We start from the raw sequence: 13045 nt of genomic DNA, 5'->3' as shown, positions 1-13045 counted from the left end.
TGTGGTGAATAACATTTATTGATTTCCGTATATTGAACCAGCCTTGCATCCCAGGGATGAATCCTACTTGATCATGGTGCACAATTTTTTTGATGTGTTTTTGTATTCGATTCGCCAGAATTTTATTGAGGATTTTTGCATCTAGGTTCATTAGAGATATTGGTCTGTAGTTTTCTTTCTTTGAGGTGTCTTTGTCTGGTTTCGGAATCAGGGTGATGTTGGCCTCATAGAATGAATTTGGAAGAGCTCCCTCTTTTTCTATTTCCTGAAATAACTTGAAAAGTATTGGTATTAATTCTTCTTTAAAGGTTTTGTAAAACTACGCCGTATACCCATCCGGTCCTGGGCTTTTCTTGGTTGGTAGTCTTTTGATGGCTTCTTCAATTTCATCCATTGATATTGGTCTGTTCAAATTGTGTGTATCCTCCTGACTCAGTCTGGGCAAATCATATGACTTAAGAAATTTATCGATGCCTTCACTATCTTCTATTTTATTGGAATATAGGTTTTCAAAATAATTTCTAATTGTCTTCTGTATTTCTGTAGCATCTGTTGTGATATTGCCTTTTTCATCCCGTATGTTAGTAATTTGAGTTCTCTCTCTTCTTCTCTTCATTAGCATGGCTAAAGGTCTGTCGATCTTATTTATTTTTTCGAAGAACCAACTTTTAGTTTTGTTAATTTTTTCAATAGTTTCTTTTGTTTCAATTTCATTGATTTCCGCTCTGATTTTAATTATTTCTTGCCTTCTGCTACATTTGCTGTTGTTTTGCTCTTCCTTTTCTAGGGCTTTGAGATGAAGTGTGAGCTCATTTATTTGTTGGTTTTTTCTTTTTTTTGAGGAATGACCACCAGGCGATGAATTTTCCTCTTAAAACTGCTTTCATTGTGTCCCATAGATTCCGATATGTTGTGTCTGTATTTTCATTTATCTCTAAGAATTTTTTGATTTCCTCCTTTATGTCTTCTGTAACCCATTGATCATTCAGTAACATATTGTTCATTTTCCATGTGATGTAGGATTTTTCCTTCCTTCTTTTATCATTGATTTCCAGTTTCATTCCATTATGATCAGATAAAATGCAAGGTATTATCTCCACCCCTTTATATTTACTGAGGGTTGCCCTATGGCATAATATATGGTCTATTTTTGAGAAGGATCCATGTGCTGCTGAGAAAAAAGTATATCCATTTGATGATGGTTGATATATTCTATATATGTCAGTTAAGTCTAGGTTATTGATTGTGATATTGAGTTCTATAGTTTCTTTATTCAACTTTTGTTTGGAGTATCTGTCCAATGGTGAGAGAGGTGTGTTGAAGTCACCCATAATTATTGCTACACAGGAGATATGGTCCTGTCTACATCTTGATTTCAGATTTCTGGCCTTCAGAATGTAAGAATAAATTACTGTTGTTTAAGCCAGGCAATTTGTAGTGATTTGTTGTAGCAGCCCCAGGAAAACTCAAAAAAGAGAGCATGCTTTTCTTGGGACCTTTTTGTCTGTGCCCATTAGCTAGCTTCTCCAGCACCCAATCTGGGATATATGAAAGAGAAAACCCAAAGAACTCACTACCAATGTCATTCCTCAAATCCCAAGGTCCCTATACAGTCTGCCTTACCCTCTACCTTCTTATATTTGCTCATATATAATGTCCAAAGGTTTTAGGTGTACTTAACAAAAAGAAAAAGCATATCTACTTCATCTTTTTGGAAAAAGAAGTCTTAACTCTTGGGTTTTCACTTTTTTAATTAGAATGGCCCATGACAAACTTTTCAAACTACTGCTTTGGCTATGTCATTTTCTTGTTCAAAATTCTTGAGTGATTTCTAATTGCCTATGAAACAAGTCCACAGCCCTTAACCCAGCCTTCTCTCCTGTCCCAGGGTTTCTTGTCTTATTTCCCACTATGTCCCTAACCAAGGTTTCCAAAATCATGCTTTCTCAAACCATAAATCCTTTGGATATTAATGTTAAACACACATGGGGAGGGGTGAAATTCTATGATCAAATGACATTGGTCAATAATGAATTTACCTAAAGTTAAGCAAGTTCCTTTATTATAAGACTTTTCAGAGACTTTACCAGTATACAGAGAAAATCTCCAGCAAATAGTTTAAGCATGAAGAATTTCCTAAACTTATTTGACCAGGCACTTGCCTCACACTATCTCCATGGAAATTACTTCATGAAATTCCTCTACTTCAAGTCTTTTTTTTTTTAACCAACAAAACATACCTGTTTATGATCATCTAAATTCATTTTTCTTGCTTTTACATATAAAATCGTTTTATGAAATGCTGAAGCAGAGCTACAACATTGTTTATGATCCAGATAATATTCAATTTTATAAAATTTTCCATTATGCTGGATGTTAAGTTCAGAAATTCTAACCATAGGTATTATAGAAATGGACTGCAGAATCCAGTCTAAGTATTTCAGTCACGTTTCAAAATAAAGAAACTATTTATAAAATAAACCAATTTAATAATACTGCTAGATGATATGAGAGGCTGGAACACCCCTACGCCACCACCACACAGAGACATTTTTTACAAGGTTAAAAAGGTCAGTAGGCTAGTCATTGACAGATACCCTTTTCTTCTTTCCCTCTTCTCCAGGATAACTTACTCCCAGGTCATCTTTGGAACTCAAAAGAAGGTAGTAGCTCTTTATCCTGTCCCTAGGAAGTCACTCTGTAGCTGAAAGGACTGCAGACAATGGGGGGCTTGGCATTACTACAACCAAGTGGGGGATGACCACGATGCAGTGGATAAAAACATTTTTTTAGCAGCAATGAAATAAAAAGGAACAGAGATGGGTTCTGGCCAAAGCTATGATTTAAAAGTCTGTTTAAGAGAAGCTGAATCCAGACGAAGTCTTAGCTGTAACATAAAAAGGGACAGTGGATTAAGGCCTCCCTGGAGCTCAGGAGAAGTCAGAAGAGGGCAGGCTGGCACCAAGTACCATTTCTAAAAGATTCAAGTTAGACATCTGTCCAGTGGTCTGTGTGGCAAACCATACTCTTGAGCACTCTTTTCATAGCAGAGGAAGCAGCTGCTGAGGCTCTGTTTCCCTGAAAACTTACAACTGGTATCGACATTTACTGGGCTTCTATAATGGAGGACTTCCAGTGTACAGACAAGGTACTGGCATGGTTTGCTGAGGGCCACAACTTTGGTCTGGGCTGAAAAACACAGATGCTGGGGAAGTAAGATCTCCATCTAGATGCTGGAGAACACTGGGACGTCAATACCACAGGAGCCTCTGTAGGAAAGTGGCAGGTCAGGTGGTCTAGGCCCCCAGTCATGAGGCTTGCTCCAAAGCACTCTGTTCTTCGTCCTCTGTCTGTAACCAGCTCCAGTCCAGAGCCTGCAAATCAATACGCATGTTAGACATTCTTTCCTTTTCAGGAGGCAACCAATGCAATTTCAAAGTAAGTTTAAAGCCTTCTGTCAGGAACAGTCCTGTTATTGCAGGGCACTCTTGAACTAAGCTACATATTCAAACCATGCAGGATATTTTTGGATCAGCTCAAAGCCCTGTGAAAACTAAAAAGAGAATTTTAGTACTACTGGTAGCTCACAACACTTACATACTCACTATAGGTAAGTAATACTGAGAGTTATCACCTCAACTCTAAGTTTCCAATCTCATAAGAGGAAATGGCCTGATGAGAAACGATTCTCTCCTGGCAGAGGTCAAGTAGCAGTGAAATGATCAAAATATATATATATATAGCACCAGGAGGTTAAGAGAAATAAGAGGTACAGAAAGCTCCCACAAAGGAGGACACTTGAGCAAATCAGAGACGACTACAACTGGCAGTAGTGTCCTCTTTGATTTTTCTTGAAGTTAGGGAAGAGTTAGAAAATGATTATATTAGCAGAAAAAGCCTATTTAAACATTTAAGGGAAAGATTTAGGATCCTCGAAGTGATTTCAGTTTTGTCTTAATGTACCTCTCTATCTTGGCTGGGTTTTCCTCATGTAGCTTCCCCATATCAGTACTGCCTACTGCTAAGCTAAGTGTCTAAGGTATAGAGCCATGAGAGATTGCTGTTTTGTCACCAGAATCCAGCACAGCACCCAACATAGTTGCTCAGCAATAGTAGCCAAGGTGGGGCAGGATCTTCTAGGAATAATGTTGCCTCCTCATCAGGATTCAGTTTTGTAAAGATTAAAAATGTACTTAGAAACATGCAATAATCAACAGCCATTAATTATTATGAATCACAAAAAAGTACTAGAAAATCATAAATACATACTGAGACCAAGGCTAATGTTGGGTTGCCTTTTCGTTTTCTCTTTTGCTACAGGAAAAAAGGGCATGAAAAGATAGAGTTCCCACAAGCTATTACCATCAAACTCTGGTCCTGCTCCTTCATGGTGTCTTGCATGGCATTTTCTAGCTGGGTGCAGAGAGTATGTGCTTCAGCCACCAGTTCTTCACTAAAGATAATGATCAATTATTAGAAAGGGTTATAAGTATCTTTTGAAGCTAATACTTCAGTTGAAAATATGCTAAAGAACCTTTGACACTATTTTTTGAATGACGCAACAATTATTTTGATCCTAAATGTCTTAACACCATGTCACTGACTAGTGAGTCCATTCATCTGATTAAGTACTTCGTAGAAGCCCAAATCCAGTCATGAGTATTACTGTTCAAAATGGGAAAAAGTAAATAGATCTGTTTAATTAATAAAGCAAAACAGCCTTTTGACTTACTAGATAGCTATACTGAATTCTTTTCAAATTGCCAAAATCTAAAGGTATCCTCTTAAGTAAATTATTTCCCAGTTTTTTAAATGGAAAAGAAAGAAAGGGTGGGGGAGGGGAGTAAGCAGTCCCCTGGGTTTCTACAGTTCTTTTTTAAAATTTTTTAGTTTTAGGTGGACACAATATCTTTTATTTTATTTCTATGTGGTGCTGAGAATCGAACCTAGTGCCTCACGCATGCTAGGCGAGCACGCTACCACTTGAGCCACATCCCCAGCCCTCCACAGTTCTTTTTGATCTGCTGAAATGCATAGTTCTGGGATATTATTTCATTGAATCTGATCTCTCTTTTCTATAGTAAGAAATGCCTGTTTCTTTTCATGAATGGGCCATCATGAGACTAAGGAGTATCTGTCAAACCATTTGTCCTTTTCTGACCTCTGCTTTATGACATGGAGAGACCAGAGAATCTCTGTGCTCTCAGTACAAATTTTCTGAACTTTAACAATACCACTGGAGGAAAAACACCAAGTATAAGATAATGGTGCCCTGGAATTTACTCTGCCCTGTAAAACTTGGTGGGAAAGAACAAAATCCTGGGTAGGAAGGAACCAGCACATTTGTGCTCAGGCTCATCTACGGGACTTCTAGCTAAGTTAAAGGCTCAGTATCAGCTCAGAGAGTCACGTGACCTGTGACCAGATTACAGTCCTCCAGAAGTTCACAAGAGATAGGGGATATAATGAAGAATCTAAAGTTGTGTATGATTAAATACCAAAACTGGCAACAAACTCCCCAAGGACAAGAACAAATTTTTTCAAAACATTTTGATATATAATTTATACACCACAAAGTGTGCCTGTTCAAAGTGAACAATTCCATGGCTTTAGTATATTTATAGGGTTGAGCAATCATTACCATGTCTGGTTTTAGAACATTTTTTCACCCCTAAAAGAAACCTAGTACCCATTATCAATCAGTCCTTTCGTCCTCCCCACTAACCCTAGGCAATCATTACTTTATTTTCTATGCCTACGGTTTTGCCTACAGGAACTGATTTAACCATCTCCAGTACCTAGGGATCAGAACACAGAAGGTGCTAAATAAATGCCTATGGAACTGAACTAGAAAACAAATCCTAAGAAGGGAGCAAGGCATGTGTGGATGCTCAAGGCTTTGAAGGAGGTAGAAAGCAGAGAAAAACAGTGTGCCCAGTGTGTGGGAGGATGACCACAGTGAAGGGCACCTGAAGAATGAGAGCTTGCTCAGTAAGGACAGCAGTTCTCATTCTTCCACATGCAGCAGAATCATCCAGACAGCTTTTAAGACACAGACTCCTAGGCACCACCACTGATTCAGAGCTTTGGTGGAACCCATGAACCTACTGTTTTAACAAGTACCTGGATGTTATTGCTGCTGCAGGTCTGGATGGGATTTTTTAAGAACTGGGCTAGTGCAAGAAGTTTGTAAGGGATAGTGGATAAGCCCAAGAGCCACAATGAGGTGCTTGCAAGTGCCTGAAAAAGTTCATACCTTATCTAGAATGGAATATGAAAGCCATTGTTAATGGAATGTGAAGCCACTGTTAAAGTAACTACTTGGTCAGAATAGTATTTGTCAATACTTGGCAGCAGGGTTGGGGTTGAAGCTTAGTGGTAGAGCTCTTGTCTATAATGCACAAGGCACTAGGTTCAATTCTCAGCTTTGCATATAAATAAGTAAATAAATAAAAGGCTCATCAACAATTGAAAAAATACATTAAAAAAAAAAAGTCTAGGCAGCAGTAACAGATAGGAAGCAGAAGCAGAAAGCCTTGCTAGGAAAAGGGTTGAAATGTTCTGTTTGGGAATTCCATTGAAGTGGTTCAGGAAAAAGGAAGGAAAAGAAGGGATGAATGGGAGATGAAGAGAGGCCCTGGGAAGAAAAATAGTAACTTGCTAACTCAAAATGTTATGGGCCACCATGAGACTAAGGAGATTCTGTCAAACCATTTGTCTTTTTCAGACCTCTGCTTTATGACAGATGTAGGTGAATGGGATGGAGGAGGCCAGACAACCCAGGTGTGAAGGGAAGATGATTGTTGATAGACTATATGTAACAATATGTGACTGACTAGAACTGTGTCCTCACTAAACGATTAGTAATCCACCTAGGACAAGGAAACTACTTAGTGGGCAAATTACAAGGGACTATTCGGGTAAAATATGAATCACCTTTGTCACTGTAGGGCCTTGCATATATAACAAAGAGAAGCATGCACAAAACCAGTAGATGTTTATCAGTGATAAATATAATTTCCATTTCCATGGTCTCCTGATGTGCCCTGAACGTGACACTAGGCATTGTTAACTGTGACTTACCTTTTCTTGGCTGACTCAGGTAAGCTGTCAGGGGCAGTGGATGGCTGAGACATCAGGTGACCGGGGTGACTAAGTCGAGAAGCATTCATGCTATCTGGGCTTCCACTGACAGGACCACGGACCTTGCTCTGAAGGACAAAACCCCAAAACAGTCAACAAAACAAATTCTGCATTCGCACCACAGTACTTCCTCTTGAGACAACTGGCTGCAAGACACCATAACTATTCCTAGAAACTACCAGTCAACATCTCTATCCGTGACAACAGCTGGGGATATTGCATTATGCCTCAAAAGTTGAGCTGGGGATACATCTCAATTGGTAGAGTGCTTGCCTTGCCTCGCATGCTCAAGGCCCTGGGTTCAATCCCCAGCACACACACAAAAAAAAGTGTTTCTGTATCAACATATGTGCTTTTTGAAAAAGGACTCTAAATATAGAGAACTTGAACACCTGAATTTGCAGGCTTTATTTAATTTGATTCCTGGAGTACTCTTAAACAAAAGAAAGGTATTTTTACTCTTACAAGGAGAATGAGACACACAAAAAGAATAAGAAACTGTGTGAACGGCACAATCTGCAGTAGAGTTAAGAAGAAAATGCAGCTGTTCTGAATCCCAGGAGCAATGCAGCCACTGCCCTTTCAAGCAGGGGGTCAGCCAGTGGCTCTGGCTCCAGCTCTTTGCACCTCTTCATATATGCAGCCTGTGAACATGACGTAGTGTGGACATGATCTATTGTAAACATGACCTACTGTCATCATCTCTGCACCTCAGGCACATCTATGAGTCTCTGGATACCTCCTCCTTCTACACTCACGATCCCTGCTTCTTACCCTCGCTGGAGGCAGCAGTTCTGCAGTCTCTCCCTAGCTGTCAATCTGGAGACCTTTCTAAGCTTATACTCTTCTCTGGCTAAACATTGAGGTTGTCTTTAACCAGACTTTCAAATATGCTAACTTTTTAATATTTATTTTTTAGTTATAGGTAGACACAATATCTTTATTTTATATTTATGTGGTGCTGAGGATCAAAGCCAGTGCCTCATGCATGCTAGGCAAGCGCTCTACCTCTGAGCCACAATCCCAGTTCCTCAAGTATGTTAGCTTTGCTCTTATCTATCTGTTGTGCCTTCCAGGCCGATCAGCCACCTACTCCTTCATTTCTTCCCTGGGTCTATAATTATGGGTGGCAGATAATTTCTACACAATCTGCTCCTAACATTCTCCTGTTAGGTCCTGTGCACCCACCACTGCATGGCCCCTCATAGTTAGTACTGAGGTTTGACAGAGTGCCAAATCTGGACTCCAGCTGCCACCAGAGTGATTCACATAAAACCCAAATAGGATCATATAGTTTTTATACTTGCGTTCGTTGATATGAGGGAAGAACAAATCCTGCTATATTTCCTTAGACTTTGAAAACACAGGGTGGCCTACTTGAGCTAACCCTTGACCTTCCCAGATTTCATTCTTGGTGAAACCCTTTCTCCAACACCACTGCAACCTGCTTCTGCCACCCAGAATGCACCACTCTCTTCCAGGCCTCTATGCTTTCAATGAAGCAATCCAACTGTACTGGAATGTCCTTACTGCCATTCCCCCAAGTAACTCCTATGTACTCATCAGGAGCCTTTCTTGTCGCTCCCTCACCTCTCAGATGAAAGCTGGCTTTCCTCCCCTGCATTCACACCACTGCTCATGCGTACTATAGCTATAGCTGCTTTTTAGCACTTCTTGCTCTAGATTGTTCTCATTCATGTCCTTGTCCATGGCCTTTGCCAGATTATGAACTCCCCAGGGCAGATGTCATGCCCTGTCCCCACTGTATCTCCAGTTTTCATCATACTGTTGAGCAAGTAGCACTCAAAGAATGCAGAAGGCAGGTCAAGTTATCACCTGTGCAGACCTCAACTTCTCTCTCCTTGGATCATCTCCTCCTTTTCTCTTTATCATTTTTCTGATAGGAGAAAATGCTGCTCACACCTTCCAAGGCAAATCCATCACAATGCTCCTGATCCTAACTCTTTTTGGGTCTCAGGACCAGATTAATCAACTGTCCCCCACCTCTCTCTGATTAAGGATCTCCTGGTACACTGTTTTCTGCTTGGCCCACAAATATGCTCTATTCTCTAAGACCTTTGAAAAGCACCATCTTTGTATCTTGCTCCCACCATAAGCAACCATCTACCCTTCCTCCTCCCTTTGCTTTTGAAGCTACTTACTAGTAGCTTCTTATATTTGTAAATCAGTAATTCTGCTGGCAGGAATTAGCAACCAAATTGCTCTCTTTCCATTCTTTCCAACCTCTCTGCAGCCTTTCATGATTGGGTCACTCTCCTAGTGGCTCTGGCTTCCATAACCAACTTTTTACCTGGCTCTTCTTTATTTTTAATTATTTTTTTAGATGTAGATGAACACAATGCCTTTATTTATTTTAATGTGGTGCTGAAGACCAAGCCCAGTGCCTCACATGTGCCAGGCAAGCACTCCACCACTAAGCCACAACCCCATCCCCACTGGCTCTTCTCTTTTCTCTGGCTTTTAAATTTTTATATTTTCACCCCAAGTGGATTTGATGGAATTACAGTTGCATTAAGATGGTATGCACAGAAAGTCTAGGCCATAATGCTGAGAGCACCACAGACCCAGATGAGGGTTGACAAGGCTGTTTTTAATTGGTGGCCCTAAAAGATGTGGGTCCAAGTCCTAACGCCTGGAACCTGCAAATGTGACTTTATTTGGAAAAGGGGTCTTTACGGATATAATTAAGGGCCCCCAAATGAGATCATTCTGTACTAGCTCAGTGTGATCCAGATATAGTAACAGGTGTCCTTAGAAGGACATCCAGATGGGAGACACTGAGTCATGTGAAGACAGATCCCAGAGTGACATGGCCACAGGCCAAGGAATACTTGGAGCCACCAGCAGCTGTAAAAGGCAAGGCAGGTCTCTCCCCTGGAGCTGCTGGAGGGGCCCTGGAACTCTGAGAGAATAATTTCTGTTGTTAGAAGCCACTTGGGTTGTGGTAATTAAGGCAGTCACTAGGATAAATAAAAACTACCAGCACAAGCCTTCCTCTCACCTCCCCACCTAGTCCTCCCTTCCCTGCCCATTCCATTTCATAGAGATGACAACAGAGCAGTGGCAACTAAGGAGGGCTGCTGGTGACGCTGTGGCTCCCCTAGCAGAATGCTGTCAGTGGCATAGAGGCAGGGAGGTGGCTGGCAGGCCAAGGGCTGACTCACACACGCGATCTTCAAGAGGTTCCAGAGCTCCTTCTGCCGCTTCTCCTGAAGCCGAACGACAGTCTTCTCATCCTCATTCATTAGACTCACCACTTCTTCCACCTTGGGCAACAATTCCAATGCCTTCTGCTTACAAACCACAGTTTTGCTGTGAAGAACAAACATGAAAAACTCGAGTGGGCTTTGGGCTGGAGCAAGCAGAACATCACCCTTAATAATATGGATCCAACTAGCAGTTGTGGATAGCTTCTTTTGCTGTTAAGCAAATCAGATCAGAGTGAGGGAAATGGTCTCACCCATGGCCTTCATGCTGCACTATATTCCATCCTCTAGCAGGAAAGGGGGCTCGTACCTGAGCTGTGTATAAATCATTCGCACTTTCTTTTCAAAACCTTGAATTGCCTGAAGTAGTAACCGTACCATCTCCTGACTGTCACCATCTGTTCGTTGGTCTGGGAAAGACAGGGGTAGTAACATAGTTGCTCCAGGTGCCTGGCAGAGTACCAGTGCCTCAAAATGAGATAAAAAGGAGCCAGAGGCCCCCATACCACCTACCTCTCGGTTTTTCTCTTAGTCTCCTATAAAGCTCTCTTGCTTCTTCCTCTCTGAAATATATAGGAAGCTCTGTTTAGATTCAAGACCAAATAGGAACCCTGGAATTAGTCTTGGTTGCTAATTCCTGCCAGCAGAATTACTGATTTACAAACATAAGAATGATGATATGTCTTTCTGGATTGGAGAAGACTATTATTTCTAGTAATGTCTGTGGTAAGTGAATGATTGCCTTCATCATCCAATTCAAATATCCCCAAGGTATCACTAGAGCAAATCTTAAGAGAAGCAGTATTGGCTCCATCCTTCTGAATTCCTCTTTCACTTGAATTCTACAGTAGTGACTACAGGTGCTATCCCTGGATCTGAGCAAGAAAACATGCTTACCCTTGAAAATTTGAGCCAAGGGCAGACACAAATTCTTACCCCATTCCCCTAACAAAGGTCAGGCAATGTTCTCAAAAGAAGACTCTCATTTGAAAACTAGAGAATAAGGATTAAAGAATTAGAGAAAATATGGAACAAATAATTAAAGTTCTGATGCTAAGATTTTTCATCTTAAGAATCCTAGTAAAAGCATCAGGAAATACACTGAGCTCAGCCATGGAGTCCTTAATACACTGATCCTGCCTGCCTGCTACCTTCTTGTCAGCACACAGGGGAAAGATGTTATTTCTTCAGGTAGGATGCTCTGCCTGTATGCCTCATCCCCTTCTGGAGCCAATGCCAAATACTTAATGAAGACTCAAATGAACCATGTCTAGATCTAAACTCCTAGACTTGCCAGGCTCCTCCCTCCCTGTTTTTCTTCCTGCTCTTTCAGTCACAGCTGAGCCACGGTAGGCAGGATGCGCAGTGATGTCTGATACAATGGTAAAGGATACTTGCATTTTATAGATCTTTATAGATTGCTTCTTATATGCAATTCACGAATGCATCCTCAAAAACTTTGTGAGGTCAGACAGTTTTCTCTGCTATTTAACAGATTTGGAAACTGAAATTCAGAGTGATGGTGATTTCCCCTGGCTCATCTCTGGAACATCTTGACATGATTCACCAGGGGAACATGCTCTGCAGGAGGCTGATTCTACCAAGCCTCCTGAGACGACACTAACACACAGCTAGAAACTTGGGCAGGGGTATCAGTATGGGGGAGCAGAATTGGTCCTCTCCCAGGTGGCACTCACAGGTCATCCAGTGTGCCCCCCTGCTTCCGGCCCATTGGGCTCCTCTGCAAGTCCACGATGTCGGTCTGCAGTGCCATCATACGTTCCACCAGATGTTTTACTTCATTCTCCTAATGAAAAAGCTACACTAATATCAACTGATGCAAGAAAAGCATTCTGAAGAACAGGTTTGCTTTGGGTTGCCAGAGGGAGAACCTCCAAACTCAATGGAAACTTTCAAGTGACTGGCTGAAGGAATATGGACTCTGGAGTCAGAATAACCGGAGTTTGGATCTCACATCTACCTCTGTGTGACCCATGGGCAGTTATTTAACCCATGAGTTGTAGTTTCCTCTTCCATAAAAAGAATTCTAGTAGGGCCATTTTAGAGATTAAGTACGATAAAGTATGCACAGTATCTGGCACAAAGAAGATGCCCCATGCACATTACTTTGTCTTCTCTCCATTTGTCCATCCCAATGCCATCATGTGTGTGAAGGCCTGGACTCCTTTACTTCATAGATGATGTATGTGAATGCCAAATAAGGAAATGTCTATATGATATTCACTTCCAAACAAGTTTAAACCCATCAGGACTCATTTTTAAAAACAGACATCAAGGAACAGAGGTGAAAGTCCTCATCCAAGTGCACAGGGTGGAGATGGTAGGAAAAGCCTTGGAGCCCAGGGTCTTGGATTTATGCAAGGTTTACCGAGTCACATTCCATTGACTCCACAATTGCTGTTTTTTCAGTGGCATCTGATTTAGTGTCCTGAAACTTTCTGCCAAGACCTTTCCTTTCTTATGGATTTCATGTACCAACAAAATCTGGCAAAAATTTTAACAAGAGGGTGTGTTGATCATTCATCTAATTCCCTTCCTAACAACAAGAGGTCTAGGTTTTTCTCCAAGGACATTTGATATTTTGCTCTTTACTTAAATCTGAAACATTGGTGTCTACCTTGAGTCTGCCTACAGTAGAGCTTCTTGTATTGGGT

The 13045-nt window shown here is 41.1% G+C and overlaps 1 protein-coding gene across 2 annotated transcripts in view; it reads right to left on the bottom strand.

Annotated features, from left to right (window-relative positions):
* Positions 1-1733: 1733 nt before the first annotated feature.
* The window catches only part of IKBKB (inhibitor of nuclear factor kappa B kinase subunit beta), a 49231-nt gene continuing 37919 nt past the window's right edge, over positions 1734-13045 (bottom strand). For both annotated transcript variants that reach the window (XM_081269254.1, XM_081269255.1), the window contains 7 exons: positions 12068-12177; positions 10884-10933; positions 10681-10780; positions 10329-10476; positions 7084-7211; positions 4363-4453; positions 1734-3374 (listed from right to left, as the gene is read on the bottom strand). In XM_081269254.1, coding sequence (XP_081125380.1) covers positions 3309-3374; positions 4363-4453; positions 7084-7211; positions 10329-10476; positions 10681-10780; positions 10884-10933; positions 12068-12177 — 693 coding nt within the window. In that variant the 3' untranslated portion in view covers positions 1734-3308. The remainder of the gene's footprint in view (positions 3375-4362; positions 4454-7083; positions 7212-10328; positions 10477-10680; positions 10781-10883; positions 10934-12067; positions 12178-13045) is intronic.

Source organism: Spermophilus citellus (genome assembly GCF_964194105.1).
Source record: "Spermophilus citellus genome assembly, chromosome: 16".
Classification (NCBI taxonomy): Eukaryota; Metazoa; Chordata; class Mammalia; order Rodentia; family Sciuridae; genus Spermophilus; species Spermophilus citellus.
The sequence above is the reverse complement of the archived record's forward strand: the minus strand, read 5'-3'. Positions and strand labels throughout refer to the sequence as shown.